General features: G+C 50.6%; 1 protein-coding gene across 6 annotated transcripts in view; it reads left to right on the top strand.

Moving 5' to 3' along the window:
* Positions 1-19,400, top strand: part of ERG (v-ets avian erythroblastosis virus E26 oncogene homolog) — a 159,071-nt gene that overhangs the window by 120,318 nt on the left and 19,353 nt on the right. For 5 of the 6 annotated variants that reach the window (XM_005861297.2, XM_005861298.2, XM_005861299.2 and 2 more), the window contains 2 exons: positions 17,717-17,920; positions 18,704-18,784. In XM_005861297.2, coding sequence (XP_005861359.1) covers positions 17,717-17,920; positions 18,704-18,784 — 285 coding nt within the window. The remainder of the gene's footprint in view (positions 1-17,716; positions 17,921-18,703; positions 18,785-19,400) is intronic. The other variant, XM_014535656.1, reaches the window with a different exon arrangement.

The raw sequence follows: 19,400 nt of genomic DNA, 5'->3' as shown, positions 1-19,400 counted from the left end.
GCCCCCTCCCTGCCCGCGGGCCTTGCTCTGTGCAGGGCGTTTCCTTAGCGATGGGGAGACAGCATGTCACGTCGTCCCGGGAAACAGGTATCTTATCCCCATTTCCCAGGAGGGAAAGGAAAGGAAGGTCGGAGAGGTCGACTGACCTTTCCAGGGGCAAACAGCTCAGTGGAGGAGGCCACGTTGGCATTTGAACAGATCTGCCCGAATCCTTCGTTCTCTCCCGTTAGGTGTGGGATTAAATCTCAGCTCCTGACAGTAGCCCTTGTGGGCGCCTCCCATTACTCATTCCAGCCATCTGGTCACCCTGCCATTCTGCATGGCGGCTTGCACTTGCTGTCAGCTCAGCCGGAGACCCTTGATTCCAGGTAGTTGGTCCTTCCCGGGGCTGTGCAAACACCTCCTCAGAGAGGCCCTTCCTGTCACGCCCATCCAGTCACTCCCACTGCACCCCGGGACTCTCTGTCCCCCTCCCCTGTTTTCCTTTAGCGCATCCATTCCTATCTGTCAGTACAGCGCACTGAGGTGGGCGTTTGCTTTTTTCCTTCCTCCCTCCAGGGAGCATTAGCCCCACGAAGGCCCGTCTCATGTGGGTCAGTGCAGTGCCCGCAGGTGGGAGGTGCTCAGTGAATGTTGCTGAGGGAAGAGTGAGCGATGGAGGAAGCCTGGCCTCCGGGTGCATGCGCAGGCTACTCTTTGTGGCTGTGGTAGGTCCTGAAAGGGATGCAGGGGTGATGCTTGTGTGAACTGAGCTGTCCCTCCATCCAGGGCAGTGTGACGGGCAGGCAGGTTCAAGTCCTCTCCGTGGTATGACTCCCACCCCTTACTCTGCAGAAGTTCATGTCCAGTGGGGTTTTATCTCCTTCCAAACAGGAGAGTTGAGAGAGCAGAGCACTTGGCCTTGGATTCGTGGGCTCGGTTTCTCTGCAGGCTTGTCTCTGGGTGGCTCTTGATGCAGTTGGTGTGGAAAGGATTGTCCTTGGTGGCCATCCCTGACCTTGAAGCGCCTTGTACGACTTTCGTAGGACACATGTGCCTTTGGCGAGGGTCAAACAAGTTTGATGATGACGGTTGCACAGTGGACAGTTATACAGATGCCATGTATTTGGTTTGATCATGGCCACTGAGGTGCACACCCAAGATGTGTCACCTGCCCCTGTGCCTTGGGCCAGGAGGCATCTCCTTTTGAACGGGGGAAATACAGAAATGAACAGGCCATGGTACCCATCCTGCATGTGTGGCGTCTCAGAAAGGCTTGTGCTGGGGGGCAGGTGGGGGGCAGGGCTGCTGCGCCACAGGCACCGGCTGGATATGGACAGAATGAGGTGGAAACCCAGGGGACTCCCTCCCAAGCCCACCTCACCACCTCCTCCTCAAGAATGGAATTGCTTCAGTTTAGGCAAAGCAAAGTCATTTGATTTCTAAAATGAGAGAATCAGTCTGAAGAAAGGTCTGCATTGAAAATTCTTGTCTTGCCAGGCCAGTGTTGCTCAGTGGTTGAGCATCGACCTATGAACCAAGAGATCACTGGTTCGATTCCCGGTCAGGGAACATGACTGGGTTGCAGGCTTGACCCCCAGTAGGGGGCAGGCAGGGGGCAGCCAGTCAATCATGCTTCTCTCTCATTGATGTTTCTATCACTTATCCCTCTCCCGCTCTCTCTAAAAATCAATGAAAATATTTTTTTTAAAAAGAAAGAAAATTCTTGTCTTGGTTCCTCATGGAATCACAGGCCCAGGAGATGACCTGGTGCCACTTACATCCTTTGCCCAGTGAGGTCTTGGTTCTGTCTGGCCATCGGTGTGCTTTGATGTCACCCAAACCCTTTCCGATGGGCCGACTTGAGGCTTTCTTTGTTGAGAACAATGTTAGAAACCAGGAGAGATGTTCACACGGGCAAGTGGCAAAGAGCCAGTTTAATCAAGTCTGGGTGCCCACCATTTCTGATCCATCGCCGGTGCCGGTGGGGTGGGCGGAGGGCTGGCGCGCAGATTGGTTCAGCGTGTTTGTGTAAAGGCCGGTTTCAGCTCCTGAGGCAAGTCCTCTTTCAGCTGCTCCCGCCTGGGGTTGCTTCACGCGAGCGCGGGCAGTTATTCAGTTAATAGTGTTTGTAAGAGAGTTAATTGTGGCTGATTTTGCAAGTTGTGTCTTTCAGTTATTGGTCAAGCTTCATGTATCTGTGCTCATACACAGACACACAGATGAACATGCGTGCACGCACACACACAGCTGCATTGCACAATCCAGATCATTCCCCAACGTGGCCCTGAGGTTGCAGGACCTGAGGCTACTCTGTCAGCTGCTGCACTTGCACCTACACCCCTACCTGCACCCCTACCTGCACCTGCACATACACCTGCATCTGCACCTGCACCCCCACCTGCACGCCCACCTGCACCTGCACATACACCTGCACCTGCACACACACCTGCACCTCCACCTGCACGCCCACCTGCATCTGCACCTGCACCCCCACCTGCACCTGCATCTGCACCCCACCTGCACCTGCACCCCCACCTGCATTTGCACCCCTACCTGCACCTGCACCCTCACCTGCACACCCACCTGCACCTGCACCCTCATTTCCACCCTCGCTCCAGGATCCAGGCCTCCCTCAGGCACATTTTGGGCATAGAGTGTTCTGCATACAGAGAGAGAATTCTCCAGACCTGGGTCTGAATGGTTTATGTAGTTTGTTCTAGTTAGATGCTTTGATTAACACCTACGCGTGCACATCATAAAGAGAGCTCGTAAAAAAACATTATTTCTAAGTATTTGTACCATCAAGCAACTACATACCGACGTTCATGTCCCAGAGCTACCAACAGTCCTGAGATGCGCTGGCCAGAGAGCGGCGGGAGACACAATGGCACAAAAGCAGGCCCGGGCCTTGTCTGTGCTCAGAGGGCATTCTTCTACTTGGCTCCCTCACTTCTCAGTGTCCCCGCTTGTGATGCCGTCCTTAACGCCAGAGCTATAAAGTGGGTGTTCTTTGGCTCCACGGTGTCCGCAGGCAGTGCAAAGGGGACTCAGGACTCAGTATCCATAAGGTAAAAGGAAATTAATGTGGGAAAGAGGAAGCCCAGCTATCCATTCTGAGTCAAGAGAAAAATGCGTTCCTTGGTTTGTTACGGGAAGATTACAGGAAAGTCACGAGGAAAGCCCTTATTGGCGGGGCCACCGGACATTGTGGGAGGCCCTGGCTTATGCCTGTTGCCCTGGCAAACTTGTTGGATTGTGCCTCTCCCTCTCAAAGCGTACTAGTTAGACAGTGAATCACAGCTGTACTTTTAATCTGTCTGTCTATGTGCCATTTATTTGTCTGTACCATATGTCTATCATCTGTCTATCTATCCTCTCTCATCTGCCTATGGATCTATACCATCTGACTGTCATCGGTCTGTCTGTCTATCTGGTGTGCATATCTGTATGTCTAGGTCTGTATCTCACAGGTTGGCTCTTTCTGACATGGATGTACCTCAAAGTGGCTTTCAGTGACATCGATCTTAATCCGAGGGGCCTGAGACCTGGCCCGGTAAACGGCTCCTAGTGGCTCAGCTTGATTGGAGGCGGACTGGAGGCTGTTCCCCAGGCCTGCTCCAGCCATTGCCACGAGGAACGCTTGGGGGCTTTGATTTAAGAATCGAGCTCCTAGACTTTCTGCCTCCAGGTGGGAGGTGAGGACCCTGTTAACACGCTCCTGGGCGGGTTTCACACATCATACAGAGTGAGAACCTCTAATCTGGACAGAAGACACTAAGCAAAGTTCACTTTAACACGTGTTAATAATTCTTAATAAAGGCATGCTCTGTCACTTTTAGAAGAGGGGGCAGCACAAAGGAAGCATGGAAAGCAGTAATCTCACATTGACATTCCAAAGTCATCATCATCATCATTATCATCATCCCCCATCTGGTAGGAGGGACCTTGGTCTTCCTAAAGTTTCTCCCTTACGATGTAGTTTTAGTCACTGGTGGGCACAATCAATTTGGTAAAGGCCACGGGTCAAGGCATTCCCAGGGACCTGGGACCAAAACACAGCTTGAGCGCCGAGGGCACCTCGCCAACAGTCACTGTTGTCAGCACAGAGCGCCATTTGGACCAATTGGGTCAGCGCCATACCAGGCCCCGGGTGCATGGTGCTGTGTTCTTATCAGCAGCCAAGGCCGCGCACGTCCCAGGCTGGCCCTGGCTTGCAGTGTCCGCAGGGCTGCCTCCCAGAGCTGTGAGCACAGGCCCCTGTGTAGAGTCAGCGGGTCCCCAGGGCACCGGGGAATGAGCGTGTTCTCAGGGGCGTGAGTGTGTGGCTCGCAAAGCTCCACCGGGGATGCCGTCCCTCCGGCCCGGGTGCCTCTGGCGGCCACTGTTGCTTTGTGGGGATTGACTTGTGCTGGGCGATGTGCTAATCAGGAGGCTGACAAAGAGGAAGGCGCAGTCTTCATCCACTTTTCTCAAAAGTTGCAAAATGCTGACCAGAACGCAACGGGCCCTCTGGTGCTAGCCGCTTACATTATTTTGAAAGATTTTTCTTTTTCTCTGTTCTTATTCCCTAAAATGGATGCCGAAGTGTTGGGTTTTTCAAAGATGCTACTTTTATTTCCTAACTGTCCACCTTGAGCTTAAGAAGTCATGGTAATCATGAGTCTCGGAGAGAAGGAGTAGCCACATTCAGCTCTTCACTGGTTTCTCTCTTCGTTCATTCATTCGTTCGTTCATTCACAGAGCACTTACTGTGCTCCAGTCACCATGAATGAAAGCTTTTATGCAACTTAAAACCCCCTCTTCTTGGCCCCCAAACACGCACGGTTGAAACTATTCTCGTGTGTTACTCAGACCCTGCATGCTGGGGACTTTGGCTTAATTCAAGCAGCATTCACTGAGCACTTGTCACTCACAGGAGTCACAGAGGAAACGACCCGCCCTGACAGAAGGAGATAAGAACAAGTAGATAAGACCAGGACGCCTGTGATTAAGACTTCCATGAGTGATTCAGGCAGATGCTTCAAGGCATCTGGGGAATGAGATGGATGTAAACATGACTGGTCAAGAACAGCTTCCTCTGTACCCCTCGTGACCTGATTCCCGAATCCCTTTGCCGCCCCCGCCATTTTCCTGCACCACGTCCTGCCCGCCAGTCACCTCCCTGCATTGTCACAGCCCAGCGTCTTCCTCTGTGCTGTCCCCCCGGATGGAGTGCCCTCCCTCCTGTCTGTGCCCACAACCCTTCTCCTCAAGGCTTCTTTCACACCCACCGTGTCTAGGAAACCTTCCTTGATCTTTTGGCTAACTAACTGCTTCTCTTACATCTTAGCAAGTCTTTTATGACAGCACTTCATTTTGTTTTAGGTTATAGTCTATATCCTTACTTCCATACAGATACACTATTTGATTGCATGAAGGAGTTGAGATGCCTTGTGAAAGAAACTATAGATAAACATGTGAACCAGACTACTGTTCAAATGGAAATTAGGGGGCAGCACTAAGGCAATTAAAAATGTTAGTGGAGCCCTGGCCGGGCAGGTCAGTTGGTTAAAGTGTGGTCCTGATACGCTCCCTCTCCTCCTTCCTCTCTCTCCAAACTCAATAAATAAAAATTAAAAGATGTTGGTGAAAAGCCAGGCCCCCATGGAGGGGGATTGCAGCCCTTTGACCCGGCTCAGCCATGATGCTGTAGCTGAGCTTCCAGTGTGGCTTGGAGTTTCCTGGCAGCCAAAACAACAATATAAAAAGAGTTGTTTGGGGAAACAATTCCGTGTTCAAATAGAAGTGTCACAGGGAAGGCAGCGTGTGTCCCAGGGAGGAGCCCCTGGGCTTGATCCTCGAGCCGGTCCAGGCTGGAGACGTGACCCCCTTCCTGCCGGTTGCAAAGCCCATCCCACCAGCCTGGTTCTTGAGACACCCGCCCTCGGGGAGCAGGGGTTACATCGAGCCGCTAGGTGCAGCAGCCAGCACGTGCTCAGCGAGAGTCGGCACGTGCCCAGTGGTTGGTGTAAAGTTGGGGTTCTGAGTCTCACACTGGCAGAGGCTCCCCCTGCTCTCGCAGGACCTTCCCTGCATGTGGCATCTCTGGGCTGGGCTTCGAAAGCCAATGAAGGACAAGTGATAGAAGAATCTACTCTCTGATCAAGCCCAGATGGCCAACACATTATGTCTTAATATTATTAGAGTTGGTTATTTATGAGCCGGTCTATTCTCTTAGATTATAAGGTTGGTGGGATGGTGATTATGATTTTGCATCTTAGTCAGCAGACAGAGCAGCAAGCAGAGGTCAGTGAACGGCAGTTATGGCTCCAATGGTTGCCCAGTTTAGTTAGTGGGAGTCAGGATCACCGAGGGGGAGGTGCAAGAGTCTTGATGATCTTTGTTGAACTTGGTATTAGGGTTTTTCACAGAAGCAGAGCGCCCCCTCTCTCTCCCTCCCTCTCTCTCATATCTGTCTCTCATTTTCTCTCATCCATCTGTTATGAGGAATTGGCTCACGTGATTACGAGGCTGAGTAAATTGTAGAATCCACAATCCGCCATCTGCAAACTGAGACTGAGGAGAGCTGACAGTGGTGCCTTCAGCCCGAGTCTTAAGGCCTGACATCCAGGGACTGAAGGCAGGAGACGTTCGGCCCAAGTCCAGCAGCTCCAGTCCTCCCTGCCTCCACCCCTTTGTTCTACTCAGGCCCCAGGCCAGGACTCCCTCCATCCAGGGGAGGGCCACCTGCGTTCTCAGGCACCAATTCAAATGCACATCTCCTCTGGAGACACACACACACACACACACACACACACACACACACCCAGGAATAATGTTTAACCACATATCTGGGCGGCCTGTGATCCGGTCAGGGTGACAGGTATTACCTATCATGAACCTCTTCCTTTAAACATGGAAAAGGTGTAGAGTAATAGGTAAAAACTATGCAGAAAAGGCTCTTGCTTGGTTCTGTGAGACACTGAACTTAAAACCTGGAAATGCTGCCCAGAATCTAACATCCTTTTAATGCAAAGCCGAACTGGGAGGAAGTGAGTTCCTTAGAGACTAAAACAAGGAGGGAACTGGGAACAGAGCAGCCCATTCTCACGTTGGCACCCGGTCAGCTTAGGTGGTGTGGGTGGGGGTGGGGCACCGGTGCCTATAATATAGAGATTTGGGGTTTAAAGGTCAGTGAGGGGCAGGGATGAGGTCTTGAGCTTACACAGAGCAGGGATTTGGACCCGACCCCCCACCCCATCCCTATACACACCTACACACCACTGCGTATCCCAGCAAACCCCAGGCTGAGAAATTAACCACTGAAAGGTGCTCATGGAATCCAGACAGTAGTAGATACAGAATCTTCCTGGAGGGGCATGTCTTCCATCTGAGCCTTACACATTTCTTGCAGATAAAGACCCACCGAAGCAGGGCTGGTGTGGCTCAGTAGTTGGTGTGGCCAACCCATGAGTCAGGAGGTCACAGTTCAATTCCCTGTGAGGGCACATGCCCGGATTGTGGGCTTAATCCCCAGTAGGGGGCGTGCAGGAGGCAGCTCTCATCATTGTGTCTCTCTCATCATTGGTGTTTCTCTTTCTCTCTCCCTCTCCCTTCCTCTCTCAGAAATCAATAAAAACATTTTTTTTAATGAAAAGACCCACCAAAGATGGCTCTGCAACCCCAAATTACAAAAATAAGAAGAGACAGTCTCCCTAGACCAGTGATGGCGAACCTATGACACGCATGTCAGAGGTGACACGCGAACTCATTTTTTTTGGTTGATTTTTCTTTGTTAAATGGCATTTAAATATATAAAATAAATATCAAAAATATAAGTCTTTGTTTTACTATGGTTGCAAAGATCAAAAAATGTCTATATGTGACACGGCACCAGAGTTAAGTTAGGGTTTTTCAAAATGCTGACACGCCGAGCTCAAAAGGTTCGCCATCACTGCCCTAGACCAAGATTCAGCAGAAACAGCAGTTAGTGTGATTAAACTTTCAAGAATGGTAGATAATTGAAGTATAGGATGGGGAATGTAAAGTAAATAGATTTAAAAATGATGAAGTACATACAAGAAGGAACCAAAAAGGAGAGAAATAAGATAATTTGGAAAAGAACATATTATTTTGAAGAAGAAGAAATAGAACTGCTAAAAACACACACACACAAAAGATTCAAAGAAAGTGTTAGAAACTCAGTAGATGTGGTAAACAGTTGATTTGACGAGTGACTGAAAGGAAGTAGACTTGAGGTTGCTGTCGGAGTGCAGCGCCGTGACAGAGAGGGAAAACATGAGACGGTCGGAGTGGGAAGGACTCGGGGTAGCGTCCTATGCAGATCTAATGAAGTTCCAGAAAGGAGGAAACAGAGGACGGAAGAGATGAAGTATTTGAAGAGATAAACGCTGACCTTCCCAAAATTGATGAACAAGACCAGTTCCCAAATATAGGAAGCGCCGGCCAGGGAAGGAAAAAATAAGAATAAGCCACAGCCGTCACATTCTGGTGAGCCTGCAAGTGCAGAGACAAAACACTTAAACGCTAACTCAGGAAAAAGCACAGACCATCTGCAAATAATGGCAGTTAACCAGGGCACAGACTCCTCAACAACAGATCAGAGGACAGGGGGCTGTAGACGGAAGATCTCCCAGGACCAGGAGAAACAGGCATATTCTAGCTGCCTTCTGGGCTCTTAACCCGCTTTTTTTTGGTTTTGTTTTTCTTTTTTTCTGCCACAGCCCCGGTTAGTAGCCAGGTGAAGCAATGGGTTCTTTAGAATAATGCGTTTAGATGAAGAAAGTAAACTTGAGAGGATACAAATGAAACAAGTTTATTAAAAGCACAGTCTAATCTATGAGGTCCATTGAGGGTGAAATAAAGACTCATTCAAAGAGTGAGTTTGCTGCTAACTGACCTCCCCCCTTCAGGAAATAACAGAGGATTTAATAAAGAGAGAAAATGGATGCTAAGGGGAAAGGAGTGAAATCTAAGAAGGAAGTGAGAGCAATGAAATTGGTTAACATGAGGGCAGATTAAAGAGATATGGCTATGAAGTGACAACCACAGCTTCCTAACTAGGGAGTACAATAATAAGACAGAACAAAAACATTGGACAACATTATCGTGTAAGATTAGGGATGGACGATGAGAGTTGGAGATTTCTACATTCCTTGCATTCTTTGGGAAAAGGATGTATTTGATGATTAAATGTGTTTTGTTTAAAGGTTAACAAGTAAAGAAATAGAATAGAGCTAGAATGTTAAACAGCCAAACCAGTAGAGAAAGGGAAAAAATGAAGAAAAATAGATCAATCTAATCAGACATTTGGAAAAGAGAAATAAAGACCAAAGCAAGGTCAGTAACACAAAATAAGATGGTAGAAATAGCTAAATCAGTAACAATAAATGTTAATACACCAAATTGGCTGTTAATGACAGAGAGTGAAAGAGTTCTTAAAAACACTCCAAAATGAGTTATGTACATTCTACAAAAATATCTAACACAAAGAAAGAGTGACGGCAAACAGATGGAATAAAACATACTATCAAATTCTAATCAAAATAAAGCTGACAACAGTGGAAATAGAAAGTAGAAAGCATTACTGGGGATAATTGAGGATTATTACACAATGAAAAAAGATTGCATTTACAGAAATATATGACAATGACAAATTTGTCTATGCCTAGTCAGATAGTTTCAAAATACATAAAAAACAGATGAATCCACTTTAGTGAGAGATTTTAATGTGCCCTTCTCAGTAATTGATAAATCAGTGGCATAAAAATTACATACAGTTTACCAATTTTGATTCAGTGGTTATGTATAGAAACCTGCATCCAAAGGTTAGAGATCTTGTATTTTTAAGCACTCAAGACACATCTACAGAAATACCAAAAAAAAAAAGGAAACAGCCAGTATAAAAGAAAATCCATGTCATATGACCTCATTCACCAGCTAAAATGCAATAGAGCTAGAAATTAATAATGATCACAATGATAACACCTCCACCCGTAAGTTTGGAAATCAAGAGTTTCAGACACAGCCTTGAGGATAGGCTGTAAAGAGATCAAATTCAATTTCTGGTGGATTAAAGCTCAAATGCAAGCCAGTGATCTCTGTTGGCTGTTGCTTACGCTTGCTATTCGTCCCCCAGGAGGGGTCTTCGAAATAGGATGCCTGCCTGCGTGAGGGATTCGGTTTCCTGACGGTGTACAGTATGTCTGCAGCAATGCAATATCCTCCAGCTAATTTAAATATCGACTTAATACTTTCCTAGCAACCTCAGAACTCTAGGCCATAATCCAGTTGCAGGGAAATGTAAAAAAAAGAAAATTCAGTCCTCCTCCCATCCACTGCCTCTCCACTCAGCCACCCAGTACAGGAAACATTGCCAGTTCAGAACTCTGTGCTTTGCTTTTATTTATTCTTTAAATTCCAATATACTGAAATAGCATCCGTACAACTTTGGGATATTAACCATGTCGGCTAAGATGCGAATAAGAGGCTTGAGAGAGAGAGAGAGATGGCTCCTTGTCCCCTCCCCTGTGCCGGGATTCGCCGCGTGGATGTCCGTGAAATGTGGAATGATGACACAGATGTTTTCAAAACAATTGGACTGGAGGCTGAAAACACCACTTATCTTCGGTGGCTCATGATTCATCTGACAGAAGCACCTCCAAGAGCTTCTTAAAATAAAGTGATAAATCAGACTTTTGTGTTTAAGGAAGAGGCTGCCCGGCGATAATGGATGGCTTATTTCATTTTAGCCGAGTTTGCAATGCAGAGCCCAGGGTGTGGGTGCGTTCCTTCGCTGCAATACGTCATGTTGGCAGAGTGCTTTCACATACATTATCTCACTTACTTCTTTAGTCGCCCAACAGCTCACTGCTTAATCCCCCACCGACAACGAAAACGACTCCCAGAGAGCTTAAGGTTGACATCCGGTAAATGGTTGAATCAGACCCAAATATGGGTATTCTGACCCCCAATAAAGCCTTTTATTTTGTCACCAAGTTTGTGGTGCTTGATGTAATTTAAAACATTCTTGGATTCCTCAGACATTTTCGATGACTCTGATAAAGTCCAGCTTCCTTAGCAGGATACTCAGGGCTCCCCTTGACCGGGACCCCAACTTTCATCTCCATCCTCATCTGTCTGTGGCTGGGATCCCTCGAAACCCCTCCCCTCCAGCCACGCCCAGGTCTCCCTCAACACATGAGCTATTTCGTGCCTCAGTGGGTCTGACGCTGGGCTCAAGCTGTTCCCCTAAACTGCAGGGCTTCTCTCCTACTTCTGTCAAAATCCTTTCCATTATTGCAGACTCAGGCCACACAGGTGAAACGTTTGCCTTTTTTCCGGTTGGGATCCGTTGCTGCTTCTCTGGACTTGCACGTCCTGCTTGGACAACACATTCCATTCTGGGCTGTGGGTCGTGTTTGTAGCTGCCTCCCTCGGGAGATCCTCACCATTCCTTTGTTGGCGCCTCTGACCCTGGTGGTCCTTGTCAGTGACTCTTCCTTGGGTTAAAGTCATCTCAGCCCTTATCCTGTTGGAGTCATTTCTCGGGTCCTGGTTCTCTCCACTGAGGAAAACCTGGCTCTGAGTCGCACCACTACCTGGAGGCGGACGGTGTGGTTGCCACGTCTGAACGCGGGCAAAGCTGGTGCTTCGTGGGGGCTCCCTTGCTGCCTCCTCCCCTTTCTCCTTCACGCCCAGACCTGTGGGTCAGGGAAGGAGGGAAGGCCTGTAGAATCATTTTTTAAAAATATTTTTTTATTGATTTCAGAGAGGAAGGGAGAGGGAGAGAGAGAAACATCAACAATGAGAGAGAATCATTGATCAGCTGCCTCCTGCACACCTCACACTGGGGATCGAGCCCACAATTGAGGCACATGCCCCAACCGGGAATGGAACTGTGTCCTTCTGGTTCATAGGTTGATGTTCATCCACTGACCCACGCCAGCTGGGTAAGGCCTGTTGAATCTTGTGGGACCTTGTGAGCTCCCTCGGTGATGGCAGGTGGGACAGAAGCCAGAAAGCTTTGCTAACATGCCATGAGTCTCAGAGGAGACCAAGACTCGACTGGGCTCTCTGGGGAGTTGAAGGGTGAGCTGGGTCCCAGCACCTTGGCCTGAGCCCTAGAAAATTCCGTCTGCAGCTGCAGCACCCCTGCTGGCCCAGGGAGCTGGGATGGGGCTCAGTGTGGGCTTTCACTGGGGCAGGGCCTGGCCTCTGGTCCTGTTATCACTTCCCTGCCCAGAGACTCGCTCTAAGTACTGACAGCTCCAGAGCAACGGAGGGTAGCCCCCAGGGGTGGTGAGTGCAGGTGAAGGTAGAAGAAGCAGAAGCAGTGGGTGCTGTGTGGGCACAAGCCTGGGTGTTGGCTCAGGAGATGGCACCTGATCGTGTGGCTGTGGGACAAAGGGGTGGGGACTGTCTGGGAAGACCGCAGGGCCCGATGAGTTAAGGGCCACGTGCTTCAGGCGGCAGAGTTTGGGCTTGTCCCTTGCAAACTGGTCTCTCTCACACCACCTGGAGAGTAGTCCCAGAGCAAGCGTGCCCAGGTCGGAGAGGGACGTCCTCATTCACCCCAGCAAGGGGCCATACTTCCTTTTTAATAATTGTTACTTATAAACTATAGGGCAGAGGCGTGGAGATCAAATCCCGAAAGGACACAGACGTTGCCTGACTTTGTTTAATTATATTCTTTTCAAATGAAGCAGTTCCCATGAACAAGCTAAGGAAGTGAGATGAAAAATGTTTTAAAAATACGTTTTTATTGGTTTCAGAGAGGAAGGGAGAGAGAAAGAGAGAGAGAAACATCAATGACGAGAGAGAATCATGGATCGGCTGCCGCCTGCACGCCCCACACTGGGGAGAGAGCCTGCAACCCGGGCATGTGTCCTGACCGGGAATGGAACCGTGACCTCCTGGTTCATAGGTCGACACAATCTCTGAGCCACACCGACCGGGCCGAGATGAAAATTGTATACCCTTGAAAGAAATTTTATAAAAACACTGTGACAAATAAGTACACATATAAATCTATATTTAATCATTTATAAGACCTTGTTTTGATTTGGAACATAGGGGAGGATAAAATTTTTTAATAAATAATTTTTAACCCATGCATTATCTGCTTTTTTTTTTTTTTGAAGAAAAAAATAAAGAGAAGATACCATTTAGTGAAAAAGAAAAAAGTCTAAAAATCTCCATCGCCTTTTCCCTAGAAAAGGCAGTTGCCACTTGGCTGCATATTCCTCCAAAATTCTTTCTCGGGACGTACTTCTCTTCCTTCACAAAATACAACGCTGCTGCCATAGCGTTTTCAGACTTTTCCACTGAATCCACCCCGGATGGTTTTTCCTGCCGGTAAAGGCACTCAGCAGTGTGGGTTTCGGTTTCCCAAGCCCCGGGCGCGCTGCCCTGGGGGACAGTTAGGGTGTTTCCAGCGCTGCACGGTCATAAACACCCCACAAAGGACATCCGTGGGCATAAATCACTTCCCACATCCTCTGCGATTTTCTCAGGATAAGTTCCTGGGAGGGGGTTGTAGTTCAGAGAACGCGCACCTATTCTTTAAGCAGGCACTGGAGAGGTGTGGCCGCAGGGCTCCCCGGAGGGGCGGGCGCGGCTTATACTCCTGCCCGGAGCCCAGGAGCACGGCTGCTCCACCGACATCTCAGAGATGAGACGGTGCCGGTCCAGGAGCTGGTGCCTGGCGCCCTGCCCAGGAGTCACTTGAAGAAAATTGAGCCGCAGCAGCCTGGCTCGGGAGGGAAGCCAGTTAACGGCACAGGGAGGGACTGGGCTGTCCTCCTGACATGACCTGTCACATGGCGGCAGGACCCAGTGGCTTTCAGGGGTTTATGTGTCATCCCTAGACTCTGGTCCTGCCGCTAAGAGCAGGAAGTCCCCGGGTGACTAGAACTGGTTTCTAGGCAGTGGTTACACTGGGCCTGCCCTGTGGTTCAAGGCAAAGCAAAGCAAAAAGAAGTCTCCTGGAGGAGTCATGGGGAGATGCCTTGGGGAGAAGGGGGGCAGGGAGGCTCCCTCTGAGCCGTGTCCCTGTCCTCTGCAGGGCACTGAGGACAGGAGGACTTGAGTGAGGGGTCCAGGCCACCGTTCCACGCGTGTCTGTGTGAGCATCATGACGCGCCATGAGGGAGAGTAGAGAAGAGACCTGTGAACACAGTCTGGAGTCGTGAACGTTGTAACCCTGAAAGCAGGGTCCTGAGCCAGTGACCAAGAGCCGTCTGGCCTGGCCAGCGTGGCTCAGTGGTTAAGCATTGACCTATGAACCAGGAGGTCACGGTTTGATTCCCAGTCAGGACACAGGCCCAGATTGTGGGCTTGATCCCCAGTAGGGGGTGTGCAGGAGGCAGCTGATCAATGATTCTATCCCTCCCTCCCTCTCTCCCTTTCTCTCTGAAATCAATAAAAACATTTTTTTTTTTTGAAAAAAGAGCCATCTGAACCCTGGCAAGCTGGAGAAAGTGAACCGTGCACCCCACGATCGGCTTGCAGACTCACAGGCTGTTCCCATGTGTTTGGACGGCGGAGCAGTGGGCACGCCTTCCTGTCGGCGGGCGGTGGGGGTCTTTGTAGATGTTCTCCTCTCTGCAGGAGAGCCAGGCTCCGCCTTTGCCAAGTCTGCGCACTGATTGCTGATGGAGAGAGAGGGTAGAATATGGGTTGAAATCCACCATAGCTGGTGCAGGTGACCAGGCACGTGCCCTATGACCCGGCAACTGCTCATCTGGGTACGCACCCTGGACCAGGACTCCCCCAAGCTTAGTGTGCACGGGGGTCACCGAGGAGCTTGAGGAAATGCACACCCTGATTCATCAGGTCTGGGGGGCACCCGAGACTCTGCATTTCTTTTCTTTTTCTTTTAAAAATATATTTTTATTGATTTCAGAGAGGAAGGGAGAAGGAGAGAGAGATAGAAACATTAATGATGAGAGAGAATCATCGATCGGCTGCCTCCTGTACTCCCCCTATTGGGGACCGAGCCCGCAACCCAGGCATGTGTCCTTGGCCAGGAATCGAACCTGGTACCCTTCAGTCCGCAGGCTGACGCTCTAGCCACTGAGCCAAACCGGCCAGGACAAGAGACTCTGCATTTCTAATGAGCTCCTAGGTCATGGCAATGCTGCTGGTCCCAGGGTCACACTCTGAGTAGAGAGGCCTGGGGTAGGTGGCCTGGACCTGGGTTACACATTGGAATTACCCAGGGAGCTTTGCACAACCCTCATGTCCGGGCTGCCCTCCAGCAATTAAGTCAGGGCGTCCGTGGGCGGGACCAGGCAGCTGAAGGTTTTCCATCTCCCCGTGATTCTGATATGGACCCCAGGCCGTGGACCATGCAGACTCCTTCTCATGTGCATGGATGCAGACACGGGGTGAGGTGCATCGATCAGTAAATTGGACATATTTGTATGGGAGGGGTGCTGAGAGCTGCTTAGCTGGCTGAGTGTATCTGCATGCATCAACTTGGGCACATCTTGAAAATACAGGGCTGAGAGCCCAAAGCCAGTCAGCTGCCACTGCTGTTAACTTTAAGAACAGAAAACAATGCATGTACTCGATAGGTGGAAGTATTGGCATCTATAGCTGTGACACAAGTACAGACATCAGTGGTTACTCCTGGAGGGTGCAGGAGGGGCTGGGGTGAGAGTAGCGCGCACTGGATTTGAAGTAACTTCTTTCTATTAAAAATATCCATGAAACAAGAACCCTATAATTTCACTCACGTGGGATACAAACCAGAAAGCAACAAATAGACTCATAGACACAGACAACAGTGGGGCGGTTATCGGAGAGGAAGGGGGAGGGACGAGGATGACGAGGCTCAAGGGGTCAAACATCTGGTGACAGAAGGAGACTCTAGACCAGTGGTTCTCAACCTTCTGGCCCTTTAAATATAGTTCCTCATGTTGTGACCCAACCATAAAATTATTTTCGTTGCTACTTCATAACTGTCATGTTGCTACTGTGATGAATCGTCATGTAAATATCTGATATGCAGGATGGTCTTAGGTGACCCCTGTGAAAGGGTCATTCGCCCGCCAAAGGGGTCGCAACCCACAGGTTGAGAACCGCTGCTTTAGACTCAGCGTGGTGAGTACACAATGGAACACACAGGTGATGTAGTACAGAATTGCACACCTGAAACTTACATGTCATTAACCAATGTCACCCAGCACATTTAATTTTTTTAAAAGATGTGGAAGAGGAGGGAATGAACGAAAGAAGGGAGGGAGGGAAGAGAAGAGAACTCACATACTACGACTGTCTGTAGATTTGTCGCTATCACTGTTGCTCCTGTAAACTTAAAATGGGTTTCACCGGCACACGCCATGCCCCATTCGTGGGGAGCCTGGACGTTAGTAAGACCAAGCGGCCTGAAGTGCTCGGGTAAACAGCGATTCGGTAGGATGACTGACTCCCACGCCGGACGGTTTCCCTCGCCATGACCAGAGCATCCGCCGCCTGACCCCTGCGGGCCTGTGCGGAGGCTGAGGTCAGGGCTCGCATTTTACATGTAAAACAGAAGAGCAGCCGCCTGCAGAGGCCACAGCAAGTTGAGAGGCGCTGGGGTCACAGCTCTGGGCTCCTGCTCCCGGCCCAGGTGTCTGGGAACCGAGGGCCACAAGGGAGGAGCCCCTCTGCCAGTGGGCGCCCTGAGTCCCCGGCCCCCGGGCGTGAGGGTGGGGCGCCCTGGCTGTGTTTCTGTTGGGGATCGCCAGCTCCTTCTCCCCAGTGCCCTGCCCTCCCAGGCCCCCTCCCTCACCTCAGGGGAGCGTGAAGACATCGCCTTCCTGCATCCTGTGGGCGTGTGGGCGCCACAGCTGCGGAATGTGAGTCAGGGCCAGGCCAGCCCGGGGCCTGCAGGTGCGAGCTGGCTGCACAGCCATGTTCTCGGCAGGAAAAGCGCGTAGCTGGCGGCTCGCTCTCATCAGGGCTAGCTCCCCCCAGGGCCGGGGTTTACCTGCACTTCCTATCCCATTCTGTACTTGCAGGATTTTGTGTAAATACTATTTGGGATTGTTTTGTAATCTATAATTAGCATCTTCCTGACATGTGTGGCTAACTCATAATTTCCTATAAAGATACTGGTCATGGTCTAAGGAAGTTTTCCATTTATTCGTATGTATTTTAAGTGAAAAGGTTAAAATGGATGTAAATGGGGGCAAAGAATATCCGCCCCCGTCCCTGCAGGAACCTTTGGAGTATCCAAGCAACAGCGGGGCAGGTGGGGGAGGAAGCCTGAACTTCCAGAACAGTTCATGCTAAGGACAGTGATCTGTGTGTGTGAGTCAGTGGGTGTTTTTGCCTTTCCCCAGGACATTCTCTTTGACCTGTCCCAGAGCCTGGCTTCAGGCCCTGACCTGTCCTGGAGCCTGACTCAAGGTTCTGACCTCTCTAAGAGCATGGCTCAGGGTCATGACCTGTCTGAGAGCATGGCTCAAGGTCGTGACCTGTCCTGTAGCCTAGCTACAGGCCCTTACCTGTCCTAGAGCCTGGCTCCAGGCCCTGACCTGTCCTGGCGCCTGACTCAAGGTCATGACCTGTCCTAGAGCATGGCTGAAGGCCATGACCTGTCTGAGCGCATGGCTCAAGGTCATGACCTGTCCCAGAGCATGGTTCAAGGTCGTGCCCTGTCCAGGAGCCTGGCTCCAGCCCTGACTCCGCCCCAGAAATTCATCTCCAGGCATTGACCTAGTATGTTTCCATCCCCTCTCAGACCCCACGCTGTGGAGCACGGACCACGTGCGGCAGTGGCTGGAGTGGGCCGTGAAAGAGTACGGCCTTCCGGACGTTGACATCCTGCTGTTCCAGAACATCGACGGCAAGGAGCTGTGCAAGATGACCAAGGACGACTTCCAGAGGCTCACGCCCAGCTACAACGCCGACATCCTTCTCTCCCATCTCCACTACCTCAGAGAAAGTAAGAGGCCCCCGCTCCAGACCGAGGCCCCTGGGGTGTGGCTCTTGTTAGCGTGAGCTGCACAGGGTTCCGTCCAGTTTGCCGACAGCACCTAACACAGTTCCCAGAGAGCATCTGAGAGAGCGGGTCGCTTGGAAGGCGACGCGGTGGGCGAACACAGGCTGAGAAGCCCTCGGCACTTTTAGAGGAAGCCAGACAGTCACCTTAGCGCTCAGCTGCCTCCTGCAGGGCCCCCTGGGCCGCGAAGACCCCAGGGAAAGGAAGCTTTATCTGCTCACCTTATCTAGTCTCCACGGTGCCCCAGTGATCTGGAAACATGTGGCAGGGCTCCCAGAGGACGGGGTGGATGGGCTTACCTTCCCTCGCGCTAAACCAGGCCCCCTTCACACCCCACGTCCACGTGTGAGGGGCTTCCCCACCTGGCCTCATGAGATATGGTGGGTCCGTACGGAAGGGGAGGCGCGGTGGGGTGAGAGGCATGAACCACAGAGTCTGCTGCATGCTTTCGCTCCCCAGACGGCGAGCATGGTCGGGGGGCAGGCGCAGTGCGAGCGTGGGGTGGCGGAACCGCTGGGGTAAACGCTTTGCCTGGCATCCCCACCTCTCACTCCCTGGTCACCTGTGGGCCCCGTCTAGGTTTTAACATGCTAACCAGTCAGGCGGGGAGAGACTGCCAAGCAGCCGTGGTTGGGGGGAGGGGGTGTTTTTCTTCTTCTTTTTTTTCTTTTTAAGGAAGGTGATTCTCTCTCTTTTTCATTTTGATGTTGCTGTTTTGTTTTGTAGCTCCTCTTCCACATTTGACTTCAGATGATGTTGATAAAGCCTTACAAAACTCTCCGCGGTTAATGCATGCTAGAAACACAGGTAATGCTGCCCGCCCGGAGGGCCGGGGGCTCCCACAGGTGCATGCGTGCAGGTGGAGTGTGGGCCCGTCTGTGCGGCAGGAGGCAGAGGTGGATGCTTGAGGGGTTTTGACAGGTAGGAGGCGCTGTGCTGGCTGTAGTCACCAAGAGCATGTCCGGTCCAAACGGGCCCTGAGCATTCTTTTTTTCTTTTTCTTTTTCATTTTTATTCTTCAAGGAATGTTGACTAGGACAAGCAGCAGTTTTACTTTCTCCTCTGGGGTCCATCTTAGGCCACTGTCTTGCCGTTAGTCTCTCTAGCGCAGACTTGGCGCATCCGCGAAAGGCAGTCGGAGGGAATGGCAGTGTTTTTTGAAAGGGTCTGTTGAGAGGGAGACGGTGTTAGGATTTCGGAGGCTATGAAACGAGGAACTAACCGAGTACCTGCTCTTCTGTCGCTAACCATGAATTCCACATTTTATTTGTTGGTTTATCTTTGCCGGAGCCCAGTAGCCTGTAACATAGCGCTTCTTCCAGGTTAACCTCCTCCCTCCCTCCCTCCCTCCCTCATCACAGAGGCTCCGAGTACAGGCTGGGCTTCCTGCCCTGTATGTGCCCGAAGTCAGGGTCCCTCTCCC

This window comes from Myotis brandtii, unplaced genomic scaffold (assembly GCF_000412655.1).
Source record: "Myotis brandtii unplaced genomic scaffold, ASM41265v1 scaffold147, whole genome shotgun sequence".
Classification (NCBI taxonomy): domain Eukaryota; kingdom Metazoa; phylum Chordata; class Mammalia; order Chiroptera; family Vespertilionidae; genus Myotis; species Myotis brandtii.
The sequence above is the reverse complement of the archived record's forward strand: the minus strand, read 5'-3'. Positions and strand labels throughout refer to the sequence as shown.